Genomic DNA, 27,809 nt, shown 5'->3' on the forward strand with positions numbered 1-27,809 from the left:
TGATGAGTTTTTCCTGTGGGTAAAATTCACAAATTAAGTTTAAGCTTCCGCTGTATTAAGGTTTAGTTAAGTTGAATTTTTGGCATTATTTTGCCAATTTATGCATTAAGTTGAAGTTTTTAGTCTATTTTTCTAATTAAATTGGAACCTACAGGAAAATTTAATTAGAAAATAAGTAATTTTCCTGAGTATGATAATTTTATCTACCGACCAACATTGCTGATAAAATTGTTGTATCGATAAGTTTTGTTTCATCATTATTGATTCTTTTTGCCCAGTGGTGATATAGAATTATTATTGAGAAGTTTTATGTTTTAATTTGACCAACGTTGATTTTTTTGAATTTTTATTTTCAGGCAATCCTTTGAGTTATATCTCGTCCATAGAGCCCCTCAATGGAGGGAATTACGTCCCATGGTGAGAGAAGATTGAGATAGCGCTTGCGCTGTGTGATGTTGATCTAGCACTGACTGATCCGTATCCCATAGCTCCTGAGGACCCCGTGAGGGGTTAGAATGAGAGCGAAGATGATTTCATCGTTCGAGTGCGTGACCATGCACCAATTAGAATGCAGTACGACTTTGATCGTGCGAAGTGGGACCAGTCGAACAGAAAGTGTAGGATGGTGATGAAGAGCTCCATTTTGAAGGCTATAAGGGGAGCAATCCCAGAATGTACCACCGCTAGAGAGTACCTCAGGAAGGTGGAGAGTCAGTTTACTGGCTCTTCAAAGACTTATGCAAGTACTCTTATTAAGAGGTTTATTATTGAGAAGTATACTGGTGGTGGAATAAGGGAGTACATATTGAGAATGAGCAACATGGCTTCCAAGCTCAAACCTATGGACATGGAGCTCAAAGATGAGTTTGTAGTCCATTTGATCTTTGCCTCCCTACCCAAGGAGTTTGAGGCTTTTGTTATTAATTACAACTCACAGCTAGAAAAGTGGGGCATTGAGAAGCTGATTGCCATGTGTGTGCAAGAAGAGGAAAGAATTAAGGGCTCACATGGTGATTCTATCAACTACGTGAGGCAGAATAAGAAGAGGAATTATCAAAATAATAATTCTAAGCCAGAAGAGAAACCTCAGTGAAACAATACCTCTTCTTCTAAGGCACATGAAAAGGCTCCACTAAATGATCACCATCAGAGATCAAAACATGAAGAAGTGGTTGACAAGGACACTTGCAAGTGGTGCAATAAGAAGGGACACTACCAAAAGGATTGTGTAGAATTCCTAAGGTTTCTGTGTAAGAAAGGGATTCCATACGAGGAGTACCCTGCAAAGAGGAGAAAGAAGCATTAAAGTAACAAATAGCGTCAAAGCTGAAGTTGAAGCCATTGGAGAACTCCCATTAGAATTAGTAGATGGTTTTGTACTTCAACTAAGAGATGTTCTCTATGTACCCTCTTTGCATATAAATTTAATAAGTGTATCGCGCTTAGATGATGATGGTTTTGCTTGTCACTTCGGTGATGGACTATGTAAGATCAAGTTTAATAATAAGTGTGTTTGTCTTGCTTTCAGACAAGACGAGCTTTATTTGCTATCATTTTGTGAGAATGTGAATGTTGTAAGCGTTGAGAATGTGAATGCCTTCTCGTCTATGAATGTAAGAAATAAGCGTAAAAGAATTGATGATGTATCTTTGAAATTATGGTACTATCATTTAGGTCATATTTCGAGGGGGAATTGAACGGTTAATTAAGGAATCAGTTCTTCCGCCCTTAGAATTTTTAGATTTAGAGCAATGCATCGATTGCATTAAGGGAAAGTTTGTTAAGAAAATTAAGATAGATGCCAAACGAACCGCGGGAATTTTAGGGATAATTCACATAGACATCTGTGGTCCGTTTTTTATGACATCTGTGGATGGTTATGATTCATTTATAACATTCACATATGATTATTCACATTATGGATATATTTATCCAATTAAGGACCGTTTAGAAGTGTTGGATAAATTCAAGATATTTAAGGTTGAAGTAGAAAATCACCATAGTTTAAGATCCGACCGTGGGGGGAGTACTACGGTCGACATACCCCATATGGCCAAGTTCCTGGACCTTTTGCAAAATTTCTACAAGGAAAATGGCATAGTTACCCAGTACTCCACACCGGGCGAATCTCAGCAGAATGGAGTAGCTGAAAGACGCAACCGTACCTTAATGGATATGGTGAGAAGTATGATAAGTTACTCCACTTTACCGATTAATTTGTGGACGGAGGTATTAAAAACCGCCATTCACATTCTTAATCGAGTTCCCAGTAAGTCGGTGTCTAAAACACTATAAAAGTTATGGACTGGACGAGAGCCCTCACTAAATTATTTGCGTGTGTGGGGCTGTCCAGCTGAGGCTAAAGTATTTAACCCAAATATTGGGAAATTAGATACTAAGGCAGTCAGTTGTCATTTCATTGGCTATCCAGATAAGTCAAAAGGTTATCGTTCCTACTGTCCTGACAGACGTACTAAGTTTGTAGAAACGAGACACGCTGTCTTTTTGGAGGACGAGATGACCAGGGGGAGCACGGTACCCCGAGAAATTAGCCTTAAGGAGAAGCGGGTGTACGTACCCACTTCGATGATTCAAGAACCTTTTTTCTCGATACCTGTTGCTGCTGCACCAACAGTGCAGAACACTATGGTAACAATACCTGTTAGTTCTCCTGTGACAACAACAAATAAGTATGAGGAATCTATCCTTCAGGATCCTATAGAACCTATTATCACACATGAGGAAGAAAATACGCCAAATGTTGAGGCCCCCAGAAGGTCTCAAAGAGTTAGAAAGCCAGCTATTCCTGATGACTATGAAGTTTATGTTAGTGAAGAAGTTCAAATGGAGGAAGATCCCACCTCATTTGAAGAAGCTGTTGGGATACGAGGTAGGCTACACTAGCGCAAATCAAAATTTCTACCGCGTATAACCAGGAAGAACTGCCGTATAAGGATCACGGGATTACCACTCGACGCACTACTGGTGCGGAAGATGTAGATATGCGTCGGTGCAGTGAAGACGATCACGTAGTCGTACGTAGTCGATCACGTCCAGCAGCTCCTCAGCAGCTCGTCCACGTGCAGCAAGATCACCTCCGGTGCCGCGGCTCATCGTCGGCTCGTCGTGGCTCGTCGGCGGCTCATCGATGGCTCGTCCAAGTGCTGCAGGCGCAACACCTCCAAGGTATCCACACGTGCAGGGAGGAAGCGTCGCAAGCCGGATTGCTAGATCCGCGAGTTGCAACAGGCGAGGGCGTGGGAGGCGCGGCAAGTGTGTTTAGCCAAAAAAAGAGTAAACCCTAGGGCGCCCCCACCCCTCTATTTATAGAGGTTCCTGATGGGCCTCTGGATCCGAGGCCCATTAGTACTCCTAAACCTAATCCAACTCGGATCAGATCCGAATTGGGCTTCCAGCCCCTTAAGTGTGTGACCCTATGGGTTCGGATACGTATAGACATGGCCCGAGTACTCCTACTGGGCCCAATAGTCGGTAGCGGCCTCTAGCAAGACGTGCCAACTCCTATACGCACACGAAGATCATATCAGACGAACCATCACAACATAATATACATGCTATTCCCTTTGCCTCACGATATTTGGTCTAGCTTCAAGCCGACCGCTCTTTCTCGATCCTGTGATTCGGAATCCCTTTGTAGGTTAACTCTTAACCGTACGTAGCATGGCCATGCATTTTCGGATCCGATCACTCGAGGGGCCCAAAGATATCACTCTCAATCAGAGAGGGGCAAATCCCATCTTGATTGACCATGTCTCATAGCATGCTTCTTGACAAACCCGAAAGCTACCTTTATAACTACCCTGTTACGGCGTAGCGTTTGATAGCCCCTAAGTAGGTCGATCCACATCTAGAATACATGCGACAATCTCAGGTCTAAGGACAAAGCGTATATGTTGTTTTAAGAGAGAACTACTTCTCGTGTTGGGTCAGTCCTAACACATGTCTCCACATGTGTCCACATTATTAGTTCAACATCTCCATGTCCATGACTTGTGAAACATAGTTATCAACTAATACATGTGCTAGTCTAATATTCATGTGTGTCCTCACATGAACTCCGACTAGGGACAACTTTAGAATAACCATACAAGTAAAGAGTTTCACATACAATTCACATAATTGCAAATCAATTCAAGTAGCCTTTAATGGATATTCAATGAACACAATATACAAATCATGGATACAAATGGAATATCATCATCTCTATGATTGCCTCTAGGGCATACCTCCAACAGAAGCCATGAGAAGCGCTCACTCATTGAAATGGCTTGAAGCCATGGAAGATGAAATGAGATCTATGAGTAGCAATAAAGTCTGGGATTTAGAGGAAATTCCTAAAGAAATTCCTAAAGGAGTCAAGACAGGAGGTTGTAAATGGGTCTACAAAACTAAATGTGACTCCAAAGGAAATGTGAAAAGATATAAAGCACGACTTGTAGTAAAAAGCTTCACGCAAAGAGAAGGAATAGATTATAATGAGACATTTTCTCCAGTCTCCTGTAAGGATTCTTTTAGAATCATAATGGCTTTAGTGGCACACTATGATTTAGAATTACATCAGATGGATGTAAATACGGCTTTTCTCAACAGAGATCTGGAAGAAAATATTTACATAGCACAACCCAAAGGTTTTATCATGGAAGGAAAAGAACGTATGGGATGCCATCTGAAGAAATCCATTTACATTTACGGATTAAAACAAGCTAGCCTCTAGACAATGGTATTTGAAGTTTGATGAGATAATAAGAAAGTTTGGGTTTAGTGAGAGTAAGGAGGACAATTGCGTTTATGCAAAGTTCAAGAGTGGGAAATTCATTTTCCTCATCCGGAATGTAGATGACATCCTACTTGCTAGTAGTGATGTTAGTCTCCTATTGGTGACGAAGAAGTTCTTGTCCTCGAACTTTGATATGAAAGATCTCGATGAAGCTTCATTTGTTTTAGGAATTGAAATTCACCAAGATAGAAGAAAGGAGGTTTTAGGATTATCGCAAAAGACATTCTTAGAAAAGATTCTTAAAAAAGTATAGTATGCATGCGAGTAAACCTACAACTGCTCCCATAGTTAAGGGCAATAGATTTGGAAAATTTCAGAGTCCCAGGAACCAATATGAGATCGATCAAATGAAAGCGGTTATATATGCTTCAGCTGTCAGAAGCTTAATGTATGCTTAAGTATGTACACGCCCCGACTTAGCTTTTGTAACCGGAATACTTGGCAGATATTAGGATAATCCAGGAATAGATCACTGAAGAATGGTAGAGAAGGTATTGTGTTATACGCAAGGCACGAAAGGCCTCATATTAACGTACATAAGAACTAATTCCCTTGAAATAGAAGGGTATTCAGACTCAGACTTTACGGGAGATGCAGACGATAGAAAGTCCACGTCAGGTTATGTATTCACTCTCGCAGGTGGAGCCATATCATGAAAAAGCTCCAAGCAAATCGTCATAGCATCGTCCACGATATATGCCGAGTTTGTAGCATGTTATGAGGTCACAGGGCAGGCAAAATGGCTAAAGAAATTTGTACCCAGGTTAAGAGTGGTAGATAGCATTCAAAAACCACTCAAGATGTGCTACGACAATAAGCCAGCAGTATTTTATGCTTACAACAATAAGTTAGGTGGTGCTACCAAACACATTGATATCAAATTTTATGTTGTGAAAGAGAAAATTGTGGCGGAACCACCTCGGATTAGCTCAATTAAGCAGAGTTAAGCCGCCTAACATGCGACACTCCTGCCTAACCCGAGCTAACACGAAGTGCCGTCGGATTTCATCCGATTTAACCACTTAAACAGGATCGAGTTCAGCGAAACTCACACAAGGTGAGCGGTTACAGAGAATACAACAAGTCCACAGATTTCTACAAGTTTTACCCATTTTGGTTCCACCATAAAATCCAACATTAGGGTTGACAACAAAGATCAACAGAGAAAGCTAGCGGAAGACTTCGTCGGGGTCGGACGTCCGGGCGAGGCCAACCAGAACATCACTGAGTCCTCTCCTCGCCGTCCGAGGAGGGGTCCCACTCGACCGTCCAGCCTGGCGGGAGCTGGGGCGGCCAAGCACCAACCAGAGAGGGGTCGGGAACTGCAACTTCACCTGAAAAACAGGAGCCACGACAAGGCTGAGCTACTAAGCTCAACAAGACTTAACCGGGGAGGAGCCAACTACTCTTCCAACTAGACATGCAAGGCTTCTTGGCTGAGGGGTTTGTTTTGCCAAAAGCACTAAGTAACCTATTTTCAAGTTTTAGCTCCGGTTCTAGATTTACTTACCAGTCTAAGTTGTGCAACCTACTCTAAGCAAACATCGAGCCAAACAAGATGTGTAGATAAAAACAACAACATTGCCATTATCAGATTCCTCATTTACTCAGGGTGACATAGCGATCGAGTAATCTCAAACTGTGAGAGGCAGACGAATCGATTCGAGTTCTTTAACCATGCATGGTGAACCTAGCCCCACGACATCCGCGCACCCGGAGGTCGCTTCCTGTGTCGGCCTTCCCCATCATTCCCCTAACCCGTGTCGGGCCCATTTCCTTTGGTGCAAGGTTCCACAGACCCGGTCTCTGCCGTTCTGTGACCACGCTTTGCCACCACGTGCGACAACCAGCAGGGGAAACTCCGTTCCAAGAACAATGGGGCGACCGCTCACGTCTAGGTTCAATCAGGTACTAGGCTTCCTCATCCCATACTAAGTATGAGGCTAGTACTTTCAAACACTTGATCACGAACACCACCACTGTCGGGCCTTAGCAAGTTTTCATAGACAGACGGGGCAACCATCCGACCACCAAAGAGTTACCCAAAACCCTACCCCGTCCACCGTCCTTATAGTTGTAGCAGAGGGTAAACATGCAACTCCTACAACTCGCGAGTGACAGGAGATCACTCGGCTTTTACCGTCTCCTATTTAAGCAATGCAGCTACTCGGTCCAACAGCTAGTGCTCATATCAAGGGTTACTAAGTCATGTATCTAGGGTTTCACACAACTCCTAAACGTAAATGCACAAACATGCTATTCGGAAGGCATGTGCAAGTTTGGCAAAAACACGTAGGATCTTCATGCAACCGGGGCTTGCCTGCAAGCAAAGGAAAAGGAAGCTGCTCGACTTCTGGGGCGACTTCGGCTTCCGCGGGCAGGAACTCGGCTACCGCTTCTTCGTAGGGCGCCGGGTGCAGCTCGTAGAAGCCGTCGGCGAGGTGCAGCTCTACACGAATGCAATGCAAGGGTTAGCTTAACATTTGATTTGACAGCAACACTGGCTCTCCTGAGCCCAGAAACTTGCGACAAAGAGCAGAAGGTTGAGGTTGTTTGAGAGAGCTGATGATGATCAACAGGTAAGGGTAGGAAGGGAACTAGTGGTCTGATCCTTGAACTAGAGGAGGTGATAACTGGGATCCTCAGACGTAGGCGCTGAAGGGTTCCCACGTTTTACACATACACCCTCGAGTTGAAGAAAAAGATCACAGCCAAGCCCTCGGGCGAGGCGGACAAGGGTCGGCGAACAGACAGGGTCGGACGAGACGGAACTGGGGTCGGGCGGATAGGAGGGGTCGGGCGAGGCGGACTTAGGGTCGGCACTCACCTTCTTCCTGAAAGGAAAGCTTGGGGTCGGGAAAAGGCAGACTTGGGCGGGGAGCTAAGGCTTCGAGCAGGGACTAAGACCGGTGATGCTCCGGCGGCGGCGCTTCTTGCGGATCACAAGAGAGCTCTACGCAGCACAAAGGGAGCAAGCTGCGCGGTGACTGGAGGAACTGAGAAGGAACTGGGAGAAGAACTTTTCAAAAACTGGGTGGGTGGCGCTAGAAGCTTGAGCAGGGAGCTAGAGGAGGCTAAAGGCAACAAAGGCGGAGGGAAACTCCGGCGACGGGGGCATTCCTTTTATAGCTGCTGGAGCAGAGGAACGGAAACGTCGCGGAGAGAGAGAAGGGGAGCGGCACGAAGGCCGGGGAGAAGCAATGGAGTGCTCTGCCGTGGCGGCGATTGAGCAAACCGGGTGGTGCTGCAGAACTCCGGGGGTGACGCCAGCGATCATTGCGCTACTCCGTCAGGGCGGCGTAGGCGCGGGTAGACCGGTGGTTGAGATTTGGCGGAGGGCGGGTGTCGTCATGCGGGAGAGGTGATAGAAGCGACCGGTTAAACGGCGCTAGGATCGTGGGCACACAGGTGTAAAGACAAGCGGACGCGGCACGGGGGAGAGCGCGGAACAACAGATTGTCGGGCGGCTTCTGACAGAGCGGGGAAAAGGAACTGTCGCGGCCGCGGTCGGGGTTGGCGGTGGGGGAATCGTCGTGTAGCGACGACCGGGCGGCGCAACTGTTGCTGGAAGGGACGGAAAAGACGGGCGACATCGGTCTCCGGGGTCGGGATCTGGTATCGTGATGATGGGCGCGGGAGACGAGGGTCTGCAGAAAGGGGTGCAGAGGGCTTCCGCTGCCATTGGGGAAAAGGGCGCGGGACCCAACTCTGTTCCTCGCCAGAGACAAAACTGGGCGATGGCGTCGGAGAAGACGAGCCACACGGCAGGAAAACTCTGAGGCGGCCATGCAACTCGAGTGCGGTTGACGCGGGGGATCTGGAAAGGATCTCACGGGTCCACGGGGGGATAGATCGGACGGGTGAGGAAGATCAGCAGGATCCGACGGAGGGCTGAACTCGCCAGGGTCGGGAAAGGAACGAAGCGGTAGGGGTCGGATCTCAGGGGTCGGGACTGGCGGAAGACTGAGCACTTAGGTGCGGTCAACAGAGCAACTGACTGAGGTTAAGGGCTGGGATCAAACCTAACCGGGAAAGGTTAGGGGTCGGTCGTTATAGCCTACCCCTCTTAAAAAGAATCTCGTCCCGAGATTCAAGATCAAGGGTGTGCTGTTCTTACCTCCTTGATGGAATAGAAAACCTGGAAAACGCTTGTTCAGATATTCTTCCGTCTCCCATGTTGCTTCATCTTCGGTGTGGTTTCTCCAGAGGATCTTGTACATCTTTACCACTTGGCGTCGGGTGTGCCTTTCCTTCTGGTCAAGAACTCGATCTGGGTACTCGGCGTAGGTCAGGTCAGGTTCTACTTGAAGCTATTCTTGTTCTAGGATCTCTGCTGGAACTCGGACACATTTCTTCAACTGAGACACATGGAAAACATCATGTATGGCTGATAGCTATTCTGGGAGTTGGATCCGGTAAGCAACAGGCCCACATTTCTCCACAATCTCGTAAGGGCCAACATAGCGGGGAGCTAACTTGCCCTTTATTCCAAACCGTTGCACTCCTTTGGTTGGGGAGACTCGAAGGTACACATGATCACCAAGGTCGAACTGTAGGGGTCTCCTCCTCTGGTCAGAGTAACTCTTCTGTCGCGATTGGGCAGCCTTGAGATTTGCCTGAATTACCTTCACTTGCTCCTCGGCCTCTATTACTAAGTCAGGGCCATAAACTTGTCTCTCTCCTGGTTGGGACCAGTTCAAGGGTGTCCTGCATCTTCGGCCGTACAGGGCCTCAAACGGTGCCATCTTCAAACTGGCCTGATAGCTGTTATTGTAGGAGAACTCTGCTAAGGGCAGGCACTTGTCCCAGTTTTTGTCATAGTGGATGACACAAGCTCTTAACATGTCTTCGAGGATCTGATTTACTCTCTCGGTTTGGCCATCGGTTTGGGGATGATACGTTGAGCTTCGGATGAGCTTGGTGCCCATGGATGTTTGTAATTGCTCCCAAAAACGGGCCACAAACTGAACTCCTCGATCAGAGATGATGGTCTTGGGTACACCATGTAGGGAAACGATACGGTCGAGGTACAACTCTGCGTACTGCCTGACGGTGTAGGTAGTACGAATAGGAAAGAAATGTGCCGTCTTGGTCAGACGGTCCACTATAACCCAGATAGAATCATACCGTTGAGTTGTAAGGGGTAACCCAACCATGAAGTCCATGCTGATGTCTTCCCATTTCCAAGAGGGAATAGGTAGCGGCTGCAAGGTTCCTGCTACCTTCAAGTGACTGGCCTTGACACGTTGACAAGTGTCGCATTCTGAAACATAACGAGCTATCTCCGGTTTCATCCCACTCCACCAAAAGGTCTGACGGAGATCATGGTACATCTTGTGGCTGCCAGGGTGGATTGAGAACTTGGAAAGATGAGCTTCATCTAGGATCTGCCTCCTCAACTCAGGGTCGGCGGGCACTACTAGTCGGTCTCCATAGTACACACCTCCCGTTTGGTCCTGCCGGAAAAGCTTATATCCCTCGTCTTTTACCGAGACCTTACTGATGATCCGTTTTACTTCTTCATCCTTAGTTTGTGCTGACCGAACCTGGTCCTCCAAAACTGAGTCAAGGATGATGTGATCAAGGGTTCCATGGGGAACAAACTCTAGACTTAGTTTTCCCATCTCGTGACACAAAGTGTTGGTGAAGGCTGTTGACAACAAGCAGTTGCAACGGGGTTTGCGACTGAGGGCATCGGCTACCACATTGGCCTTGCCAGGGTGATAGTGCACTTCCAATTCATAATCATTTATCAACTCCAGCCATCTTCTCTGACGCATGTTGAGATCGGCTTGAGTGAAAATATACTTGAGACTCTTGTGGTCGGTGTAGATGTTGCAGTGGGCTCCCATTAAGTAGTGCCTCCATATCTTTAAGGCATGTATCACTGCTGCCAACTCAAGGTCATGGGTCGGGTAGTTCAACTCATGAGGTCGCAACGCACGTGAGGCATAGGCAATGACTCGGCTATCTTGCATAAGAACACATCCGAGTCCAGTGCCAGAGGCGTCACAGTATACGTCATACGGCCTAGAGGGGTCGGGTTGAGCCAAAACTGGGGCGGTGGTTAGCAAGTGCTTCAGGGTCTTGAAAGCTTCTTCACACTTGGTGTCCCACACAAACTTGACCTCTTTCTTCAGCAACTCGGTCATCGGCTTAGCTATCTTGGAGAAATCCGGTATGAAACGCCGATAGTAACCTGCCAGTCCAAGGAAACTCCTGATCTGGTGTACCGAGGCAGGAGACTTCCATTCCATGACTTCTTGCACCTTACTGGGATCCACGGCGATACCATCCTTAGAGATAGTGTGTCCCAGAAACTTGACACTATCTAACCAAAACTCACACTTGGAGAACTTTGCATAAAGCTGGTGATCTCTCAGACGTTGGAGAACTATGTGAAGATGGTCGGCATGCTCTTTCTCGTTCTTCGAGTACACTAGGATATCATCAATGAACACCACTACAAACTTGTCCAGCTCGGGCATAAACACCGAGTTCATAAGGTACATGAAGTAAGCGGGTGCATTGGTGAGTCCAAAGGACATGACTAGGTACTCATACAGTCCATATCTGGTGGAGAAAGCTGTCTTGGGTATGTCACAAGGTCGAATCTTGATTTGGTGATAACCAGAACGAAGATCGATCTTGGAGAACACTTTCGCTCCGGCTAACTGATCGAACAAGACATCAATGCGGGGCAGTGGGTACTTGTTCTTGACTGTTACCGCATTGAGGGGTCGGTAATCCACACACATCCGTAAACTGCCGTCTTTCTTCTTCACAAACAGGGCGGGGCAACCCCAAGATGATGTACTGGGTCGAATGAAGCCCTTTTCCAACAGATCATGCAACTGGGTCTTCAACACTGCTAACTCAGCGGGTGGCATCCGATAGGGTCTCTTAGATATCGGGGCTGTGCCAGGAACCAACTCTATAGAGAACTCCACTTCTCTGTCGGGTGGCATGCCTGGCAAGTCTTCTGGAAACACATCTGGGTACTCACAGATGACAGGGAGGTCTTCTAAACGGGATCCCAAGAGAGGATAGGCACAAGGAGTCAAAGACTCAGGATGGGTCAAGGATAGGGTAGAACTGCCATGAGAGGGCGAGCTGATGAAAAGAGATCGGGTTGAGGTATCTAAAACAACATGATGTCGGGCCATCCAATCCATGCCGAGGATGACGTCTAGGCCTTCGAGGTCAAGGATGATAAGGTTTTCCTTGAAGAGGGTGGGGCCTAGCTGGAGAGGTACAAGAATAACGACCTGATCCAACGTTATCCTTCCTCCAGGAGTGGCGATCACATAGGGTTCCTTAGTGTGACCTACACTTAGCCCACATCTTTCCCTTGCCTTACTCCCGATAAAGCTATGAGAGGCTCCCGAATCAAACAACACCACAACAGCTTGATTTAAAATAAGAAAAGTACCCGTCATTACTGACGCACCTTCGGGAGGTTCGGTCAAGCTGGTGTAGTTGAGTCGGCCTTGTCGGACTTGCACCTTGGGCCTTCTTCCTCTGGCTGCCATGGGGTTCTGGCCTTGCTGCTGAGTCTTGCTCCTGGGGCAGTCCCTTGCAAAATGTCCCTCATTGCCGCAGGTAAAACATCTGTTACTGGCTGCCGGACGAGCTGGCGTTGGCAAGGTCGGCCGGGGTACTTGCGGTTGGAAGCCTGGAAAACTAGGCATTGTTGCCGGCGGGGGTCGGGCGATCCATTTCCCTGACTGTTGGGGTCGGCCAGGGGCTTGTGGAGGGATCATCCGAGACCTTCGGGCTGGCGGGCTCGGAAGAGCCACAGAGGCTTTCCTCTTCTGGTCGGCCTTGAGAGCTTGCATGCAGTCCTCCTGGGAGATGGCCAGATTGACCAACTCGTTATAGGTATCCACCCTGATGGGGTTCAGCCTCTCCCTGAGCTCCAAGCTTAGTCCTCGGCGGAATCTGTCCCGCTTCTTCTCATCGGTGTCCGCGTGATATCCCGCATAACGGCATAGGTCATTGAACGCCTGGGCGTAGTGCAGCACATCCCGAGTTCCCTGGGTGAGAGCCAGAAACTCGTTGAGCTTGCGCTCCAGGAGACCTTCAGGAATGTGATGCGCCTTAAACGCCGTCTTAAACTCGTTCCAACTGACCACGTGGCCAGCAGGTAGCATGGCATGGTAGTGGTCCCACCAAAGCCGTGCGGAACCACGCAGCTGCTGAGCTGCGAACCGCGCCTTGTTGTTGTCAGGGCATGGAGCGGTGAGGAGCTCGAACTTGGATTCGATCGTACGAACCCATGCATCAGCGTCGAGCGGTTCTTGGGTCTTTTGGAACAGCGGGGGCTGCGTCCCCAGAAAGTCCTCATATCTTGCGATATGCTGCTGCTGCTGTGCTCTACCACCATGTGGCTGCTGGTGTCCTTGCACCAGATGCCTGAGCAGCTCGGTTTGAGTTGCTAGGATTGCCTCCAATGGCGAGGGTGGCGGGGGCGGGGGAAGATCCTGTCGCTGATCACTACCACTGGGCATAGTGCCAGACCTCGTGCGGTGCGCCATCTGCAAGAGTTAACGCCCCATTAATGCTCACGACCTTAGGTGCACTCCAACAAATGGGAACGTATGAATTAAATCCTTTAATGCGACTCTTGCCAATGGTGCATCACACGTCCTCATAGAGGAAGACATTCCTCCTGTCCTCAGCATAGATAACCTCTACTGGCCTTGGCACTTCACTTCAGGCACTCATGCCACACACAGACTCCTAGGATCTGATCCACGCAACCCAAGGGGTCGGATACGGTCCGTACTCAAAGAGGGTCGGATAAGGCAGTAACTGCCTTAAGGGTCGGCGCACTCTAGCTCGCAAACTAGGGTCGGCCAACTGAACAGGCTCCCCGAAAACAACACAGGGTTACGGCACCACTCACTCAACCTTAGCATCCACACCATACGAAAAGGATAAAACTATGCACCGGGTGGACTTTATACGTAACGACGTTCCAACACAGGGAGTACTCAACTCAAGGCTAGCCTATTACAACTTTCCAAAACTAGGCTGCCGAGGAGTACAACAAAAGAAAGAAGGTTCCCTAAGAACCCTTAAGCTACCACTGGACACTATGAGTCGGAGAAGGGGCGCCATCTTCTTCTATGTCCATGCTGGACGCTCCCTCGTCTTCCTCAGGGTCCTCCTGAGCTTCAAGCTGCATGTTGAGGGCATGCATATCTTCCAGCTCAGCTTGGTGCTCCTCTAGGTGGGCATTGGCAATGGCCAACTCCATTTCCACCTCCATTTTCTCCTCCGAGAGCTCGATCATGCCGTCCACGAGGTCGGCAACTTCTCCTTCCAGCTCGGAGATCCGGTCTTGCATGTCGTGGATCTGGATTCCACGTTGGATCAGCTGGTAGGTTTGGCCTACCAGGTCTCTTCTAGCTGCCTGGATGTACCCGTGGGTGTCTGCAGCCGTCCGGGCAAAGAGAGTCATGGCTCTTCCTTGGAGCTCTATCAGCCGGTAGAAAGCAGCCATGCAACGGACGTTGGTGGAGATGGTGATCGTAGCACAGGTAGTGGCCAACACCTCGAGGTTTCCGATGCGGTCCAGCCAGGCCGGGTCCAGCCGACTCCTGACGGGAAAAAGACCGATCGGGTCCAGGGTGATCTCCACAGGGTGGGACTGACAGAACTACGTGAGCAACTGAAGAGCGGCGGATTCCCACGTATCTTCCGAAGAAAGACCGTAGGCTATGATGCCCAAAGAGGGCCAGTCGGGCCGCGCAAAAGGGGGTGGCACCAGCGCTTGCACCTGGCACGTCTGGATGCCCTGCTCCACATACAGCCGCCCAGAATACAGGGGTGGGGACTGATACCCAAACCATCTCAACGTATCCCACAAGATCGCGGGAAACCCCTCGAAATGTAGGCATGTTGATTGGAAGGTACCGTCCGCTCCAAACACCACATGCCCGGGAACAGCCATCTGGAACCAAGAAAACCGAAGCCACGTGAGATAACCTCGAGGATCAGGGATCGGATAGAGAAGCAGAAGGGCTTAACCGAGAGCACTAAGAGGAACTAGAAATCCTTAGATCCAAAAGAACTCTTGTCGGACAGGGTTGCTGTTGAGAAGAGAACATTACAGATTTTTGGTATGACGCATGCACGGCCTACCGTATTCTTAACCAGAAACAACTGCCCGAACTTTGAGTCTTACGCGGTCAGCGCCGGTGACAAGGCAACAATACGTCTCTCCCTATATTAACTACTCGGTTCTAGCAACGTCTTAACGAGCGCGGTTAGCAACCTGCAGAAAACACACACACGAACCTTTCGTGCCAGCACCCACGAAAGCGTTCCCAAACATTACCGTTCACTATAGGAACGGCACCCATGCGTTTAAGGCTGCATGGACAGCACTCAACCGTGGAAATAGGTTCCTTCCGAATAGAACCACATAACCCTTCGCATACTCGTGATGCGGCATCGGCACACATATGACAAACGTGGCGAAACAACCGTGCCAATAGGTTTGTTGGAATCGAACCATATCAACCTTCGTATGGATCACATACGGAACCTGCGCACGTATAATAGACGTGGGCGAAAACAACCGCGAAGATAGGGTCCCTTGAATGGAACTCCCTATCAACCCTCGCATGCTCGTGATGCGGAACTCGGCACACGTATGATAGACGTGGCGAAGTGCTGGAGGAGTTAGCAATATAACCAGATACTTATTAGTCACCTAAAACAACCCCAAAATCCCCTAGGGCCTCTCGCACTAAGTCATCCTTAACGTTTGTACGAGATTTTCGAAAGGCTCTTGCAACTTTTATGTTTTCAAGAAGTGTTTAGGGCTCATTGGGTTCTCTGATATGCTAAACTCGGCTCTGATACCAGCTGTGGCGGAACCACCTCGGATTAGCTCAATTAAGCAGAGTTAAGCCGCCTAACATGCGACACTCCTGCCTAACCCGAGCTAACACGAAGTGCCGTCGGATTTCATCCGATTTAACCACTTAAACAGGATCGAGTTCAGCGAAACTCACACAAGGTGAGCGGTTACAGAGAATACAACAAGTCCACAGATTTCTACAAGTTTTACCCATTTTGGTTCCACCATAAAATCCAACATTAGGGTTGACAACAAAGATCAACAGAGAAAGCTAGCGGAAGACTTCGTCGGGGTCGGACGTCCGGGCGAGGCCAACCAGAACATCACTGAGTCCTCTCCTCGCCGTCCGAGGAGGGGTCCCACTCGACCGTCCAGCCTGGCGGGAGCTGGGGCGGCCAAGCACCAACCAGAGAGGGGTCGGGAACTGCAACTTCACCTGAAAAACAGGAGCCACGACAAGGCTGAGCTACTAAGCTCAACAAGACTTAACCGGGGAGGAGCCAACTACTCTTCCAACTAGACATGCAAGGCTTCTTGGCTGAGGGGTTTGTTTTGCCAAAAGCACTAAGTAACCTATTTTCAAGTTTTAGCTCCGGTTCTAGATTTACTTACCAGTCTAAGTTGTGCAACCTACTCTAAGCAAACATCGAGCCAAACAAGATGTGTAGATAAAAACAACAACATTGCCATTATCAGATTCCTCATTTACTCAGGGTGACATAGCGATCAAGTAATCTCAAACTGTGAGAGGCAGACGAATCGATTCGAGTTCTTTAACCATGCATGGTGAACCTAGCCCCACGACATCCGCGCACCCGGAGGTCGCTTCCTGTGTCGGCCTTCCCCATCATTCCCCTAACCCGTGTCGGGCCCATTTCCTTTGGTGCAAGGTTCCACAGACCCGGTCTCTGCCGTTCTGTGACCACGCTTTGCCACCACGTGCGACAACCAGCAGGGGAAACTCCGTTCCAAGAACAATGGGGCGACCGCTCACGTCTAGGTTCAATCAGGTACTAGGCTTCCTCATCCCATACTAAGTATGAGGCTAGTACTTTCAAACACTTGATCACGAACACCACCACTGTCGGGCCTTAGCAAGTTTTCATAGACAAACGGGGCAACCATCCGACCACCAAAGAGTTACCCAAAACCCTGCCCCGTCCACCGTCCTTATAGTTGTAGCAGAGGGTAAACATGCAACTCCTACAACTCGCGAGTGACAGGAGATCACTCGGCTTTTACCGTCTCCTATTTAAGCAATGCAGCTACTCGGTCCAACAGCTAGTGCTCATATCAAGGGTTACTAAGTCATGTATCTAGGGTTTCACACAACTCCTAAACGTAAATGCACAAACATGCTATTCGGAAGGCATGTGCAAGTTTGGCAAAAACACGTAGGATCTTCATGCAACCGGGGCTTGCCTGCAAGCAAAGGAAAAGGAAGCTGCTCGACTTCTGGGGCGACTTCGGCTTCCGCGGGCAGGAACTCGGCTACCGCTTCTTCGTAGGGCGCCGGGTGCAGCTCGTAGAAGCCGTCGGCGAGGTGCAGCTCTACACGAATGCAATGCAAGGGTTAGCTTAACGTTTGATTTGACAGTAACACTGGCTCTCCTGAGCCCAGAAACTTGCGACAAAGAGCAGGAGGTTGAGGTTGTTTGAGAGAGCTGATGATGATCAACAGGTAAGGGTAGGAAGGGAACTAGTGGTCTGATCCTTGAACTAGAGGAGGTGATAACTGGGATCCTCAGACGTAGGCGCTGAAGGGTTCCCACGTTTTACACATACACCCTCGAGTTGAAGAAAAAGATCACAGCCAAGCCCTCGGGTGAGGCGGACAAGGGTCGGCGAACAAACAGGGTCGGACGAGACGGAACTGGGGTCGGGCGGATAGGAGGGGTCGGGCGAGGCGGACTTAGGGTCGGCACTCACCTTCTTCCTGAAAGGAAAGCTTGGGATCGGGAAAAGGCAGACTTGGGCGGGGAGCTAAGGCTTCGAGCAGGGACTAAGACCGGCGATGCTCCGGTGGCGGCGCTTCTTGCGGATCACAAGAGAGCTCTACGCAGCACAAAGGGAGCAAGCTGCGCGGTGACTGGAGGAACTGAGAAGGAACTGGGAGAAGAACTTTTCAAGAACTGGGTGGGTGGCGCTAGAAGCTTGAGCAGGGAGCTAGAGGAGGCTAAAGGCAACAAAGGCGGAGGGAAACTCCGGCGACGGGGGCATTCCTTTTATAGCTGCTGGAGCAGAGGAACGGAAACGTCGCGGAGAGAGAGAAGGGGAGCGGCACGAAGGCCGGGGAGAAGCAATGGAGTGCTCTGCCGTGGCGGCGATTGAGCAAACCGGGCGGTGCTGCAGAACTCCGGGGGTGACGCCAGCGATCATTGCGCTACTCCGTCAGGGCGGCGTAGGCGCGGGTAGACCGGTGGTTGAGATTTGGCGGAGGGCGGGCGTCGTCGTGCGGGAGAGGTGATAGAAGCGACCGGTTAAACGGCGCTAGGATCGAGGGCACACAATTGGAAAGACAAGCGGATGCGGCGCGGGGGAGAGCGCGGAACAACAGATTGTCGGGCGGCTTCTAACAGAGCGGGGAAAAGGAACTGTCGCGGCCGCGGTCGGGGTTGGCGGTGGGGGAATCGTCGTGTAGCGACGACCGGGCGGCGCATTTGTTGCTGGAAGGGACGGAAAAGACGGGCGACATCGGTCTCCGGGGCCGGGATCTGGTATCGTGATGATGGGCGCGGGAGACGAGGGTCTGCAGAAAGGGGTGCAGAGGGCTTCCGCTGCCATTGGGGAAAAGGGCGCGGGACCCAACTCTGTTCCTCGCCAGAGACAAAACTGGGCGATGGCGTCGGAGAAGACGAGCCACGCGGCAGGAAAACTCTGAGGCGGCCATGCAACTCGAGTGCGGCTGACGCGGAGGATCTGGAAAGGATCTCACGGGTCCACCGGGGGATAGATCGGACGGGTGAGGAAGATCAGCAGGATCCGACGGAGGGCTGAACTCGCCAGGGTCGGGAAAGGAACGAAGCGGTAGGGGTCGGATCTCAGGGGTCGGGACTGGCGGAAGACTGAGCACTTAGGTGCGGTCAACAGAGCAACTGACTGAGGTTAAGGGCTGGGATCAAACCTAACCGGGAAAGGTTAGGGGTCGGTCGTTACAAAAATCCAGGATCATACCATTAGTTTAGAGCATATAAGAACAAAAGAAATGCTTGCGGATTCGCTCACGAAAGACTTACCGCCCGATATGTTCAGAGAACACTTAGCCGGTATGGGTTTATGGGAAAGTTTATGATCCCTGGATACTAATAGCCTAAAATAAGAATCTGTTTCAAAATAGAAAGTTGTGGGTAGCTGTTGAATCTGATAGTACGTAACCGACTATAGTGACGAGGCATGCTCTATTCACTGATCTGTGATGAAATGGGTGCTAAGATAAGTATTCTAAGTTTGAGACTAAGTTTAACTATGAGATAAGATCAAGGGGGAGAATGTTAGTTTGATCTCATCCGACTCGGTCCAACAATTGAGTCAGAGTCCTTGATCTCGTGCCCCAATTGGGGGCGCCTAACCGTACATGGTTGGTGGGCCCCCATCGCGCAACGCTATATAAAGAGGTGGAGGCTGGGGGCACGTACACCTAGATTTGCCGTGGCCACCAGACCCACTGACACACCTAAGACCTGATCTAATCCTAGCGCTGAAGCGGCGGAAAGCAGCACCACCTCGCTCGCCGCCGCCGCCGCCGCCTAGACTCGCCGTTAACGCTGCCATCACCTTCATCGCCATGGCGGCATGATATTTATGAGGAATGAGATTGAGGATAAAACTCATCGCATATTTACCGATACCTTGGAAACTATTTTAAACTCACATTAAGAGAGTTTGGGTTTCATCTCCACATTTCATCAACTTTCATTGGTCATTTAAGTGCAACATTTATATGATATGCTAACCTATAAAACCGTGACTTTGCATTGCGAGACGTAGTTCCATTCATCAACTCTAATAATATTAGATCACATGGTACGCTGAGGAACTGTGCAAAGAAATCTTGCACTGGGAAAAGCCTAAAAGACCCTGACCAGGTGCTCTAGCTAGTAGTTGGTGGAGCCTGTGATGCTATTAGTTAAGCAGGCCTTCAGCCATTCATTTATACTAACCAAACTATATTTTATTTATAGTAGCATTTCCGTACAGAGATGTACCGATAATTTTTTTTGATATAGTCAATCCATTAAACTGAATAAAATATGTATTGAGACTAATTATTTAGTACTATCTCTGTCCTAGAATGTTTGACTTAGGGATATTGCGAATCAAACTAAAAATGTTTGACTTCAGAGATTAATTTGCTGTGAATACTTTTAGAAATAAGTTGTTGTATTTCTGTTTCCTAGAATATCTCTAAAACGACTCTCTCATCTACATATATGTAACCATTGCGTCTGTTGTTGCCCCATCTATATATTAACATGAAGCCGTCCTGATCAGGCCGACATTCCACCAAGCTCCACAGCACCTTTGATTTCTACATGGTCATCAGAGCTGAGATGAACTAGACCTCACTCATGGCATAGTCTAGTTCATCGTCAAACCCGCTCCTCAGGCTACAAGTCACTGAGAAGCTCACCCGCAAGAACCACACCTGTGGCGCAAATAAAAGAATGAAATGCACATGACAATTGGATTTGGTGTTTACCTTCCAATATGTGCTTCTTGTGCGACATTTTGTTTGGCCTTTTACCCCTAAGCTGCCCTGCGTCGGTACCAAATCTGGAGCATGTAGCATATAACATAAGTTCATTAAAAGTTACTTACGTCATCATTCGAAATATGAATCCACTAAAATTAGAGTTGAAACCTAACAAGCTTGGCATGACGATGTAATCTTTGATATCATGGTTTAAATGTATCGGCTCAGCTTCTCTGGCATCATCCCAGGCGACTGAATAAAATTTATCATCCCACTTTCATGAAGAAAACAAATTGTCAACACTACATATTTCGCATGCACTTGTTTTAATACAATGTTACAACATTTATATTGAATTGTGTTGGAGGTCATCAACTTCAAATTTGTCATGTGTGTGTAAGTCACGGACCCTAGAATTTAGTTTGCTAATAGGTTATAACATTGATATTAGACTACACCCGAGGTCAATAAACTTGTTACGTGTGTCCAAGACCTCAACATATCCAAGCTGTAGTTATACCATATACTAGGTTACTCTCAAACATAACACGCTGCGCACGCCAAGGTCCCCAACCAGATTAACATCCCTCGGCTACGAAACCTGCCCCTAAGCTCATTCATGTGATGGCATCTCCCTTTGACAGCCCATGTTGCCAAAGCCCCCACGTGGTTGTTGCAACCACTACCTATGATGACGAGATATGGAATTGCTGAAAGGTGATTGCAAATATGGGTTTATATAAATTAATAAGAGTTGCGACGAGGAACGATCCTAGAAACTCTCGTGAATTTCTAGCGCTTGGTTTGTATCGGAGGGCTCATCGATGAAAAGTCAAACACACCACAGAGCAGGTAAGTGTGCTGTCCATCTTTCTTCCCTCCCTTTCTTTATCTCTTTCTCCTATCTCCCTTATCTCTTCTCTCTTCCTCTCATATCCTCTCATCTCTCTTCCCTCTCTCCCAGGAGCATGCTTGCCTCTAGGCGTAGGCGAGCCCCAAGTGTTCCGGTCCAGGTGCGGTGAGGCCCCAACGCGAGTGGGAGGCCGCGGCTGAGCGTGGATGGCTCAGAGAGGCTAGTTCGAGGCGGTGGCCCAGTAGGCGCGACGTGACCAGCACCAGCGCTGTGGGGCAGGCATGGTGGCTCGAAATCGAGAGCGGTGCGACTGGCACGGGCACGGCACACAATTTGTGGTTGGCACTCCTGAAAATAGGATTTCCTAAGAATCACCTAGCAAAATCGGTAGACCGTTGCTACAAATGTTGTTTTCATCGCCCCTACAAATGTTTTATGTATTAGTGGTGCGTGTACATGAATGAAGGCATGAGCTTAGCAACATCGGGTGCAACTTACTGTGACACTTATTGTACCAAAAACTACACAATATTTTCCTAGCAAGACTATCAATTGGATGGGATGATTTATGTGTACTACTAATATATTACATTGAGTCAAATCAGATTTACATGGAAAGCCGCTAGATGTAAAATATCTGAACATGGCTTTGATAGATCAAACAATCATACCTGATGTATATCATATGCATGATCAAGTGGCACACCTGCAAGAGAGGCTTTGTAAATCAAGCCAACTAAATTCATTTGGTACAAATATAAAGAAATCAATGGAAAAAAGAGAGAGGATAACCAAACACTGCCGGTAGATGCGATTCATCCTGGGGTCCCCTCAATAGTAGTTTCACTTCCACGTCTTCATCCTCCATCTGTCATGAAAGCAAGAATCCAGGATTTTGAGCAGACGTACGAGTAGGAAAAAAACAAAGAAAGTGATTAGCGAGTCCAAGATTTTCCATTACAGTAGCCACATTTGTTTAGGACTCTTTTTTTTTTGCTAAAGAGGACCACGCATCATTGAAACAAATGAGGACTTCAAATTAAACTTGACATGTTTCATTAGTACCACTGTCTTCATGAGATACTCTACCTGATGATGGATATTCGTCTCCGGCGAAGGAGATGGATTGGAAGCACCACTTTTCAGAAGCTCTACAAATACGGATCGAGCCTTAGCTAATATAAATGTTGTTTTTCTTGTGTAATAAACCTTTATTTGGAATGGACAGTGATGACTAATACCGTACTTGCTATCCATTTGGCCAAGTCTGTATCACCAAACTGACGGTCCATCATTGCATCATCATGTGCTAGGTAAACTTTCATCTGTCATGAAGCGTAGGAGATGCATGATCAGTAGCTTAGAGATTTCTGTTGCAGAGCAAAGCTGCGAATACATCAGAGCTCGCCATGATACACATATTCACAATGCATATATTCTCAACCGCAAGAAAAAAAATCTCAAAAATCTAGTTATGCATCTAGATATTATGATAGATATATATATGTTATAAAACAAAACTTAGATATATATGTTATAAAACAAAACTTCTGGATTACTTCAAAAAAAAAAACTTCTGGATACAAAGTAACTCGGTGTCTCCTTCAGAAATCAGAAGGATGCTTCTGAATGAGAAGCACTGCCGTTGGGTGCAAGAAGAATGGCAGGGGCTGCCAGTGCCCAGTGAGGTTTTCAGAAGAGTGCTGAGCAGGTTCTTATGGTTAGGCCCCTGTTTTCAGACGCTCTGTTTTGGTGTGATGTACTGAACTACTGATGAAGTGAAAAACGAGACCTGGCTACTGAACCAGAGTCCCACGTTGATCTCCTGATTATTCTATAAAATTAGGAAAACAAGTACATCCATGCACTTCCTTGGTTGAAGGGAATCCTTCCAATCTTAGAGAATTCGGGATCAAAATTTGTAGGATCAAATATTCAAAATTGGGGGCTCATGACCACCAAACAAACATATCGCAAATCTTATAAAGTGGAGTACCTTTCAGAAGCCTGTAAATTCTAACTTTTCTTTTGGTCAAACTGAATTTTGGGATTAACTCAATTCCTAATGCTAATCTCTCGCAGGAAACAGGAAAGATGCAGCTCTCGCAGGAAACAAACAGGGTTGGAAACATAGCGCCCCCGCGCCATGGCTGCTCTGCCCTGCCTCCGCACCAGAGCGGGACTGCACCACGCCACGGCGCACGACGCGCCACCCCCTGTCTGGGCTGCCGCCGGCTCCGCCGTGCGTGATGCTCCCTGGACCCTGGCCGCGCATGCACCATGCCCGCGCGACTACCGGACCACGCCGCGGCGCAGGGGGCGCGGTATGCCATGGCCGCGCCCTCGCCGCGGGCCATGCTACCTGGCTCAACAAAACCCGCGCCGGCGCGGCTACAGGGCCAGGCCATGGCGCACGCCGCGCTGTACCTTGGCTTCGCGCCCTGCCCGCACAAGCTCCGTGCCCGCGGGGCGACAGGATGACGCCGCGGTGAACACTGGCAGCGCCGCTCCGCCCGGATGACCGCGCCCTGTCCACACAAGCCCCTTGCCCTCGCCGCTACAGGAAGACGCCGCGGTGAACGCTGTCCGCACGCCGCGGCCTCGCTGGCTTCGCGCCCGGCGTGCGCCGCCCCGCCCGGCTGCCCGGCTTACCGCGCCGCGCCGTGGCGACACGGGTCGTCCGCAAGCGCCGGAGAATCCTACGGCGGCTCCCGGTATACAATACTAGTTACTTCCATGAAAAGTCAAGCGTTCCAACCAGAGCAAAGTACGATGGCATCGCGGGAAAAAAAAATCGAAATACAAACGTATATTTCATCAAGGACGAAACGAAGATGCCTATCGTCCGATTAGATCACAAAATCCCATCTTTAAGTCCAAACCACACAGCAGAGAACCAGACGGATGAAATCGGGGTGGCGATCTTCGTTACCTGGAGTGGTGGCTGCGGGGCGATGGTACTCGAGAGGCCGAACTGCTGCTGTGCGCTGAGATCGCCGAGTCCCATCTCCATCGTCTGAGCCCGCGAAAGCTCCGATGGATCAGCCGGTGACCAGGGAACCGCGAGCTCCGGCTCCGGCTCCTCCATGGCGCTCAAGGTGATGCCCTGTGAAGAAACCATGAATAAAGCTAAATTTGTCAAAAGCAGAAACTCGGAGGAGAAACAGAGGAGTCATGGATACATCGATTGCAGGCACGAACGCTGCGACATGGTGCTGGATGAGAGATGAGCGAGCGGGCGGCTGGGGCTCACCTTCTCAGAGGAGAGCGAGGTGCAGAGAGCAACGAGCAGCGGGGAGACGAAGAGGCGAGTGAAACAACTGGGAATGAAGTAGCTGCCAAGTTAAAGGAGTGGATACGTTAGCTTCGACCATAAGCTATGGCCTAGGGTGGGTCCATACATAGAGTAGAATCTTAGGGTGGAGTTTTTTATGTATAGTGTCTTAGAGATTATTTGATACTCCTCTGCCCACAATTGCAAGTTGTTTTGTTTTTTATTCTAAATTTTATTATGCACCTAAATATATATTATATCTAGATGCATGGTAAGTGCTATGGATTTAGAAAAGACAAAATAACCTATAATTCGGGATGAATGGAGTAATTAAATAGGTGAGGCTTATCTCCACTAATCATAAGAAAAGAGTTGTACAATTTTATCACTTCTCATATCACTTATTACTTGTCATGTCATTATTAATTGTCATGTCACTTAACTTATCACGTCACTTGATATAATATGACAATTAATGTCATGTCACTTATTACTTGTCATGTCACTTCTATGACATGACATGACAATTAATAAATGACATGTGATTAAATTGTACGACTCTCCTTATGACTAGTGGAGATTTTTGTGCCACAAGCATGGGTTCTAAAATATAATAAACATAAACTTAAACAGAACCTATTATTATTTATGATATCAAATACACATGATAAATAAAGCTATTATTAATTATATTATAGATGTCCCAGACAAACTAAAGTTTAAATTGTCAATTGTTGCATGAAGAATGTTAGGTTATTATAATAAACAGAGGAACCCTAGAATAAAAAAGTCCAATCTATTATTGGTGAACTGAAAATAACTAACCTGACGTCACGCAAACATAATTTCCTTGTTTAAAATGTATGAAGTAAACTACAATCTATCGGACCAACAAAACCTACCTCTACTACTATATCAACCTTATATCTATGAGGTTGTGCCATAGCAATATCAAGAGACACGAAATCAGTATGTAGCAATCATTTGTACTCTTTCAAGTAGTGGATTGTGTGATGAATTTGGCTTAGGGGAGGCGGGGATCGGGGGATTCGACAAGCACCTTATATATAGGAGATAGAGACCGAAAAAGAAAGTATCCACACTTCAATGAATCAATCATTCAAAATTAAAAGATCGAGTTAATCAATTCATTTGATTGATAGGATTATTAGGCTCATAATGAGAACGGTTTTAACATAATTGACATGATTGATGATTTGATTGTTCCGAATTGACTGTGATCGATCGTCAATCAATCAATTTGATTGGTGAGACAATAGACTTGTAATTGAAAGGGTTTAGATGTAACACGAAGGGACTCAACGTGATTGGTGATCTGATTGGTCCAGATTAACTATCATTAACCGTGAGTAAATCAATCAATCAATTTGATTGGTGGGGATAGTGGGCTTGTAATTGGAAGTGACTCAGCGTGATTGGTGATTTGGTTATTCTAGATTGATCGTGATTGATCATTTGGCTTGAAGTGGAAGGTCCTAAGTGTTGACGATCCTTATGTTAGAAATCTGACCGTCACGCTAGTCAAAGAATAAAGGAAAACTAACATTCCTTACTTACATATTTGTTATCAATAACCTAGTGCACATGTATTGGAAAATAAGTTATTTCAGGGATACAAGTCTGTACAAGAGAGAAAACGTGCGCAAACATGGATGAAACACACAGAAGGACACTTGACGCGCACATGACGGTTAAGAAGGCCCACATGCCAGAGCAAATTAGCCCAATCCCAGTCCACAAGGGAAATGACTAAGGCTCACCAGGCAGCCCACCACACAAAGGCGGTGGCGAGGTGGCCTAGCCCAGGGTCGGCCAAACCTTAGGTTCAGCCAAACCTGGACAGGCTTCCCTCGTCGTCATCCTCCACGTGGCGGTCCCTGATTGACTCCCAAAGGCGGTGGAGGAAGATTCCCCAAAGATGCCTCCCGGGAACCGCCTCTACACACCTATAAAGAGAGGAGGAGGAGCCCTTTCTCACACACACCACACTTGAAGCCTCTCTCCCTCTCTCTCTCTTGCTACTCTTGTAATCCTTAGGCTAGTGGAGCTTGCTATAACTAAAATATTGTAGCGCTAAGCTATTCTTTGGGTCAGTTGGGCACGTTAACCTCCGGCTCTCGGTATGGCTTTTTACTCGGCTTGTCCATATCCTATTTACAAAGAGTATGGTTGCTATGCTATTTTTGTAGTATATTATGCCATGTCTTGTGCTTTACTAAGTTATACTCATATGCTTAGGCTGAATCTATGTTACCACATCGGTTTGTTGTGCCTTCGGGCTTGCTCTAGTTCTATGCTTGTCAATCATCATGGTCGGGGTTCCGGAGGGGCTAGAGTAGTGATCACGTGTATGAGCGTGGTGCTCGGGCGCATTGGGATCCATCGAATATGACTGTGCCCCGCGGTCTAAGGGGTAGGCGGAAGGTGGTGATAGCCCTATCCATCCCTTATAGTCCCCCACGTTCAGGTATGGTGTAGGAGTTCTGAAACATATCTTTCCTTGGCAGACCAGGGCCAGGTATTCTCCCCGTAATGCTGTATGCCTAGAGTTAGCTCTGATCATATGCTTGTATGACCCTTGCTAGTATAGATAGTTGCCATTAGGACCTCTTGTATGCCTTGCTCCCGCTAACCTTAGGTTTATTCTTTTATTCTTTATTCTTGAGATTAGCTTGTGTGTGCATCACATTACCCTCATATATTTATCATAGCTTACCCCTGTGTGAACTTTGGTCTATTACTTAAGCTTATGATCCTTGATATGTGTCCGATAAATCCTTGTACACCAATGTCATCCTTTGGGAAAATATAAATAACGATATCCAGAATACTCTCTGGGTGAAATGCTTCAACGATATATCCGTGCGCTTGCGGATTTATTCGTAACTTTAATAAATACCAACAAGCATTTTTTGCGCCGTTGCCGGGATGGCATTGGTTAAAAGATTTATCAATACATGTTATTGGTTATATGATTAAGGAATAGCCATTGCTTATACAGGCTAGCTTGTCTTTGTTTTCTCCTGATGGATGAAAACATTGCTTATACAAGTTTCGACTTGCCGACCAACAAGAATCCGGAATGTCTCCTGAGAAGGGTCTGACCTCGTGTCATCTCTCCTCAGATCATTCTTTCAGCAACCCGAACCCAGTCATCCTAGCACCATCCATTCCTAAGGCTATGGCTGAAAAGACTCTTCCCGAGTTCTCCATCCCCTCCACCGACAATGTGGCCACTAACCCCGCTATTGACTTGGGGGATGTGAACTTCGAGCTGAAGGCGAACCTCATCAACAT

The 27,809-nt window shown here is 47.8% G+C and overlaps 1 protein-coding gene across 1 annotated transcript; it reads right to left on the reverse strand.

Annotated features, from left to right (window-relative positions):
- Nucleotides 1-1,237: 1,237 nt before the first annotated feature.
- LOC101780392 lies at nt 1,238-27,809 on the reverse strand. The gene is made up of 11 exons (XM_022829701.1): nt 27,754-27,809; nt 24,471-24,552; nt 24,150-24,323; nt 22,464-22,542; nt 22,307-22,368; nt 22,010-22,085; nt 21,889-21,923; nt 20,533-20,638; nt 20,371-20,444; nt 16,079-16,107; nt 1,238-1,280 (listed from the first exon to the last, which is right to left on the reverse strand). The coding sequence occupies exons 1-11, from the start codon at nt 27,807-27,809 to the stop codon at nt 1,238-1,240; spliced, it is 816 nt and encodes a 271-aa protein (XP_022685436.1).

The sequence above is a fragment of the Setaria italica genome, chromosome IX (genome assembly GCF_000263155.2).
Source record: "Setaria italica strain Yugu1 chromosome IX, Setaria_italica_v2.0, whole genome shotgun sequence".
NCBI classification, from domain to species: domain Eukaryota; kingdom Viridiplantae; phylum Streptophyta; class Magnoliopsida; order Poales; family Poaceae; genus Setaria; species Setaria italica.